At 33.5% G+C, this 7,573-nt stretch overlaps 1 protein-coding gene across 2 annotated transcripts; it reads left to right on the plus strand.

The window, feature by feature from the left end:
• Positions 1 to 347: 347 nt before the first annotated feature.
• LOC137056004 (uncharacterized) lies at positions 348 to 6,566 on the plus strand. 2 transcript variants are annotated; one of them, XM_067429939.1, is made up of 8 exons: positions 348 to 422; positions 1,908 to 1,992; positions 3,346 to 3,508; positions 3,671 to 3,706; positions 4,496 to 4,551; positions 5,383 to 5,450; positions 6,297 to 6,340; positions 6,425 to 6,566. In XM_067429939.1, the coding sequence occupies exons 1-8, from the start codon at positions 358 to 360 to the stop codon at positions 6,511 to 6,513; spliced, it is 606 nt and encodes a 201-aa protein (XP_067286040.1). In that variant the 5' UTR covers positions 348 to 357; the 3' UTR covers positions 6,514 to 6,566. The 2 variants fall into 2 exon arrangements, with proteins under 2 accessions (XP_067286040.1, XP_067286041.1); XM_067429940.1 differs by having other exon boundaries at positions 6,428 to 6,566.
• The last annotated feature ends 1,007 nt before the right edge of the window (positions 6,567 to 7,573 follow it).

Genomic DNA, 7,573 nt, shown 5'->3' on the forward strand with positions numbered 1-7,573 from the left:
GCCACTACATCTATAGCGCAACTGAGGATCATAATAATTTGAGGTTTTTTTTTTTACAGTGTAATTCTAAACAATCCCCGACGGGGAAAGAAAAATGCTTGCAGAAGCTTCATTAATTCAATGTGAATAAATTATTGCTTGTTTACTTGTTCTATCTGCTTTTTTTTTTAATGTTAAACGCGTTTTATTTGGTTGTGATTGTATTTGTAATAATAAAACTATAAACAATAAATATATAAATAAACAAAGAAATAAAGCAATAAATATTCCTTTGCTGATTTAGGAACCACCCACTCCCGCTTGAAAACCAATCAAAAGCATTTGTTTTAGCGCCATCATATCCCGCCCCCTCATTGTATGGTGCTCAAGTTCACCTCGTGCGACGTCATCATAGTCCAAGTCGTCAATCATCAGAATACCGAGTAAGTAATTAGCAAAAACATATATATGTAATTATATATTTAAAAAGTATCAGTTATTGCTAACTCAAATTATTGTAAATACAATTAATCGAACTTTTCTAAGTGAGCATGCTCATGTCGGCCTACAGTTGTCAGGCGGTTAATATCAGTTTAAAATAATTTCTCATTAAATGTTTTAGGGATAACATTTAGTGAGGGTCAACTGTGCGCAACCATTACTTTTTATTGATGCATCATATGTTTTTTGGTTACGTTATGATGATGAGCTCACACTACTGTATGCCCATGCCAGGCATTACGTGTAGATCACAGATGTGTGGATTTACAGCCCTGCACAATAATCACATTCTTTTAGGGTGTTTATCTTTGCCATTCCTGAAATACTTTTCATGAAAATAAATTAGTCTTTATTATTCTTTAATAAGTATGTTGCTTTTGAGAGGTAGACTTTTAAGGTTTTTAAAAGAAATTTCTTCTGCTAACCAAGGCTGCATTTATTTAATTAAAAATACAATAAAAAGAGTAGTATTGTGAAATATTAGTACAATTAAAAATAATGGTTTTCTATTTGAATATATTTTACAAAGTAATTTATACTTTGTGATCAAAGCTGAATTTATCATCATTACTCCCGTCTTTAGAGTCTTTAGAGAATTTGTTGCTCAAGAAACTTTTATTGTGTACAATATTTTTTTCTCAGAAATATTTGATGAATAGAAAGTTCAAAAGAACAGTATTTTATTTTAAATATAATAATTTGCAACATTATAAATGTCTTTACTATCAACTTTTGATCAATTAAATGCATCCTTGCCGAATAAAAGTATTAATTTCTTTCATTTCTTAAAAAGGAAACAAAAACTAATCTTACTGACCCCAAACGCTTGAATGGTAATGCATAATTTTACAAAAGCTTTATATCTCAGATAAATGTTGTTATTTTAAACTTTCTATTCACCATTGATAATAATAAAATAAAACTCTTAAGCAGCAAATCTTACCATTTACAAACTTTTGAATGGTGGTGTGTGTATGTTTATATATATATATATATATATATATATATATATATATATATATATATATATATATATATATATATATATATATATATATATATATATATACAGCTCTGAAAAAAATTAAGAGACCACTTAAAATTGATATGTATGTATGTAATATATATATATATATATATATATATATATATATATATATATATATATATATATATATATATATATATATAATATATACACACACACACACACATACATACATACATACATACATACATACATATCTCAAGAAATCAATTTTAAGTGGTCTCTTATTTTTTTCCAGAGCTATATATATATATATATATATATATATATATATATATCTCAAACTATATACTTATCACAGATTAATTTATCTTTAAGTTTTGTATGTGATATCTATCTATTATGCTATGTCAAATTTACACATTTTGTTTTGTTTTAGTATAGTCCAAATGCCAGGTGCAACTTTACGCCAATGTCCACACTGCCGGATCAAGATGAACTGCAGACACCGGTCTTGTGTTAAGGTGATTGTGCATAATTAACACTGTTTATTTATATGGAATTGCATTTGTTTTAATACTCAATTTAATTATGCTTTCCCTTATTGTAGTGTGGAAAATTGCTTGATTTTAAATACAAGCAATCAGTGCGTTTGGCAAAATTTCGTGACCAAGCCCATCAGTGGGCTAAAACAACAGTTAAGTCACGGAATCAGTCAAAAGTCCTTGACAATTTAGCCATCATGGTAAGTTCAGCATCCTAATTTCTTTACTTCACCCTTTGTTCTAAACTAAAACATTTATGTAAGAGACTTTATAATATAAAGATGTTTTACAAACAAGTACATAATACATTAATACATTTGCATGGATAAATAGTAATTTAATAAAATTAAAAGCGGCGCCTCGTGGTTCCATCCCAAAGAGGCATGAAATCGCTCTCACAGACATTTTCCTGGACCGTTCCCACCTGGTGGAATGACCTGCCGATCTCAATTTGTGCTGCCGAGTCTGTAGCCATTTTTAAAAAACATCTTAAGACACATCTTTTCCAATTGCACTTGACCAATACAGAATAGCACTTACTGATCACCACCGCAACGACCAAAAAGCGCACACTCCTGGATCATATCTACGTCTCTCATCTGGATTTGTGCCTTCAGGCGGGTGTGTTACATAGTTATCATAACTATCATAATCCGGTGTACTGTATTTTGCGTACGTGAGTTTTTGTTGTAGATGGCTATTGCTGCGCGTTTAGCTAGAATGCCATACAAAACCAACCCATTGGGCCACTGAATCTGCATTAACGACAACAGCTGGGGCATCAGCCTTAGTCCTAATGGGTTTTTATCATAGCTATCAAAATCCAGTGTTCAGCATTTTGCGTACGTGAGTTTTTGTTGTAGGTGGCTATTGTAGATGGCTATTGTAGATGGCTATAAAAAAATCAAATAAAATTTAAAAAAAACTTGTGTACTGTGCTAATTAACTGAGACTTCTTACAGCTCTTACAGGTTGTTGGCCTTGTCTGTTTCGTTGCTTCTATTGCTCTCCCCTTTTTTGTAAGTCGCTTTGGATAAAAACGTCTGCTAAATGATTAAATGTAAATGTAAGAACTCTTATAAATAAAAGCGCTAATAAGCATTTGGGAAAGTCATACATCATTGCAGCTGCCATTAGAAGCTCTGATTCTAAGAGAAAGTTGAACTACTGCACATGCACAATGACTAAATCAAAACAAAATCTACAGGTTTAACTCTACTGTATTTGATCTTATGACACTGGTCATGTCGGATTTATTGCTAATTTTACTATATGTTTTGAACTTTTTTTTTCTCATTTTTGAAAGCTGTACTATTTGACATTCTATTTTAGATGGAAAAACTTAAAGCGCTGGGATATGTTCCTCTTCTTCTACTGGGGAAGTGTTCAAAGGCCCATAAGTGGACAGCGGAGGTCCAGTGTCCCTTTGAGTTCCCACATGAGGGGCATCAGGTGATGGAAAAAATGCTCATACTCTTTGAGCATATTTTAAAAGGTAAATAAAAAATTGGCAAGCACTGATACTTAAATGATTGTATAAAATTTTAATGTGTACAGAAAGTTCTGTAGCTGTACAAGTTACTACGTTAAACTGCAGTTTATTTTAAAGTTATTTTTTAATATGTATTTTAATATGACTTTAATTGTACTTTTTAAGGTTTCGGCCCAGAAAAAGAACAAGAGGTCACAGAAGGTAATGAAGCAGAACGGCAGGACTTGAACAAGACTGTAGAAGATGAGGAGGACATTACACTGGAGAACAATGTAGAAGTGGAACAACAGATAGAAAGTGGGGAGGAAGAACCAGAGAGGCCTGTTGAGGAACAGAGTTTCAAAAGTCCAGAAAAAGATCAAGAGGAGACAGAGGGTAATAGAACAGAGAGTCAGGACATAAACGAGGCTTTAGAAGATGAAGAGGACATTTTATCAGAGAACAATGTAGAAGTGAGGATGAAGGAAAGATTGGACGATGAAGAGCAGATCGAAGAACAACTTCCAGAAAGTGGGGGGGGGGGGGGGGAACTAGAGAGGCCTGAAGAAGGGGAAATGAAAGTGACAAAAAAGACTAAACAGGCAAAGACGAAGAAGAAAGAGGCAAAGAAACAAAAGATTAGTGCACTTAAGATGGATGAAATGGATGAGAGAAAAGAGACAGAGGGAGTCGTATTAAAACCAGATTGGTAAGTAGAAAAAGATGAGGCGAAGCAATGACTCTAGACATAGGAAAACATTACCGTCCTATTATTCATTAAGGGGAGAAAGTGTAACGCACAACATGGCAAATCAATCCCACCTTCTAAATAATATAATCAATCATTGATTAGAAAAGTCACTACTGTTTTAAAGATGATCACTTTGTGTCTTTACGGGACTTTGAGTAAAGCCTGTACAATGAGCAAAGAACAATGTGAACTCAGGCTCAATGAAAACTGTTCTTTGACATGTACTTGAACAAACCAAAAACTTATTTTTTACTTTACAGCAAATCAGCTGTCAACATGGCAGCCAAAAGAAAGCGGCAAACAACTACAGACACAGGTAAGAAATGTTTAACAATTCAGTTTTCAGTGGTCTTAAAATGAAAGGACCACAGCCATGCACAGTTTAGCTACAACCAGTTCCAACTCACACCAGGTAGTAACGTTGAAGACCTGGGCTGCTTTTAGCCAAGACAAAATGTTGCCAAACGTTTTTTTAATGGAAACGGCTGTTCTGATGACATGAGTTTCAACTATGGCAGCTGAGAAGGCTATTCTTTTTTATATTTTTGCTATATTTTTACTATGAAACTCTTATGACAAACATGTCTTCTAATATCTTCAATTGTTGTGTATACCGAGCTGCAGCAGACACATTTGTAAAAGAATTTCCTTGGACCCATTGTGCATTGTCCTGTCTCTTTAATACCGCATGGCTTATATACATGTTTCTGCTGATTGGGCATTTTGACACACCCACCAAACAAGAGAAAACACTTAAACCCACCGTTTCCAAAGAAACATGTCTATTTTGTTTAATATGGTATTCAACCTGGAAACTGTAGCAAAACGTTACACACTGGTTTAAGCTTGAATGTTCCCCTTGATTAGCTGGATCAGGTGTGTTTGATTAGGGTTGGAGCAAAACTGTTTAGAGCTGTGGCCCTCTAGGAACAGTTTCAGACCAGTGTTTTGGCTTTTTGCATAAGTAGTCTATTATACATTGTCATCCATTTGGAAAATTCTCAAAATATTGATGTTTATATTTTTTGTTTCAGTGCTGTTTAGATTTTTTGATGTTTAAAAATGGGTTTGCTTTGTAATTTTTAGACATTCTCTGTTCTAGTTATTAAGTAATTAATACATTTCTAACCAAATTACATTTGTACAGATTGTCCATTCCATGCGTCTCTGGATGTATTTCCAGTGGAATTTGTATCCAAGACACGTCTTAGAAAGGTTGGTATTAAGCTGTATCTACAATCTGTCAATGCTGTGTTTCATAATAGCATAACCTTTTCATGTACAGTAAATGTATTTAAATAATTTATTAAATGTATTAAATTAAGTATGTTTTTGTTCAACCTATGAATGCATCAGAATTCCAAAATATTTAGCTCCTTTGTAATGTTAATAAGTTCACATTGAATGTATGCTAATGTGAAGAGTACTTTATTGCAAAAAATTAAACATCTTGAATGGAGTGCTTACTTTATACAGTGTTGGCTTCTACAGTGTAATATAATTTATTAACTATACAGCATGTACAGTTGCACTTCAGTCTGTTACGCTTTGTTTGAGTTGCATTTATGGGTCAGTTTTGGTTAAGATGATAAGAATCCTAAATTATGAATTGTAATTGAAATGTCATATTTCATGCTTTGATGACAACCTACTTTAGTGTGTTTTTTACAGGTGTGGGTCATGCCATGTTGGAGCATTGGGTGTGGAGAAAGGTTGGGGCATGTTAGGTCTTTATAATTGGTAGTGAAAGCTGTCTGTTAAGGTTAGGGATAGGGTTAAGGGTTCGTTTCTGTTGTAGCATTCACTTTTCAGCACGCCACCTTTCAGTACACCCATTACTCCGACCTGCAGCTACCCGTCTCTGTTTTTGTGCTGGTGTGTTCCTGTACCACAGTAATACCCCATGAGGATGATGGGGGTGGCTGTCAATGGTGCTTTGTTCAAAGTTTTTAAGTTACATTGAATGCTTTAAAAATGAAGTAAGTGAGGTAATGATGTTTAAAGATGGAAATGTAATGATTTTTTTTGTATTTGGCTCTTTTTTTCTTACTTAATTCACAGGGACGTAAAGAGGTGCTGGTGCATTGGTTGCCATGTCCATCCTGGTAAGAATAAGTAAACCTATATGGCAACTTAATGCACCACTATAGTTCTAATTTATTATTTGTTGTTTTGACTCTTTTTTCCAGTAGGAAGACTTGGCCACCCACCTGGCAGCCTGAAGATCATGTTGAAATTACACTTGCTCAATGTTAATTACATTACCGCTACATTATGACCGTTATTTGTTTTTGTTTTTTTGAGCCACTGTTATAGTGGGCAAATAAAGTTTTGTGGTTTACAATGTCTGTTTATATCTTTTTACCTTTTTATCAAAATTATATACCAGTTATCACTGTAAAGCTGCTTGTAAAATGCTATATACAAAAAAGTGACTTGATTTTACACACACAATATAGTCTCCAGTTCCTGATTAGCTATACCTGCATATTTTTGGAGTGCAAAAGACACTGGTGCACCCTGAGGAAACCCACAGCAACACTGGGAAAAACCATCAATCATGAAGGGTTCATGAAAATATGAAGTCATTTGTAGTCTTACATAGTTGTGTATGTACAGTATCATATATACTTTTCTCTTTAGTAAATATATGGATATGAATTCTCACAAGACTAGAGGCTAGATGTACAAGGTATATTATAGTGTCATATATAAGCACATAAACAGATTGCTCCAAATGGGACCAGTGAGTTGAGTCTAGAGAAAGTGAAGTGCCACTACTGCATTAATGCATAAGATATTTAGTAAATACTATAGTGAAATTGTTGCAAATGTATCCTTAATAGTCAAACAATGCTTTTAATAGTATAAAATATAGTACAATAATACAGATAATAGTGCACACATCCCTTCTGAACAAAATATATTGGGTTACAAAAAGTTACAGCTGAGAAAGAAATTGTGTGAGGACAAAACTTTTGAAAAAATGTGTATATGTATGCATATATATATATATATTTTTTTTTACAAAAGTTTTATCACACAGTTTCTTTCTCAGCGGTAACTGTTTGTATATAAATGCTTACAAATACATTTTTAAATAATCTGTCCATTCACCCCATGAACCTGGAAGATGCTGTCATAAATGACCATATATGGATAAATTCGTGTGACGCTTCTACTCATCTTCCCTTGGCACCGCTTGGCACACGTGGGATTCGCTGTGATTGGATAATCTTTTTTACCCATATACAAAACGTTTAATGTTGCAAAGTACGTTTTGCTGTTATTATTACGTCAGTAATGCATTCAGTTAACAATGTGGTGTTGCTGTGTTG

The sequence above is a fragment of the Pseudorasbora parva genome, chromosome 21 (assembly GCF_024679245.1).
Source record: "Pseudorasbora parva isolate DD20220531a chromosome 21, ASM2467924v1, whole genome shotgun sequence".
NCBI lineage: Eukaryota > Metazoa > Chordata > Actinopteri > Cypriniformes > Gobionidae > Pseudorasbora > Pseudorasbora parva.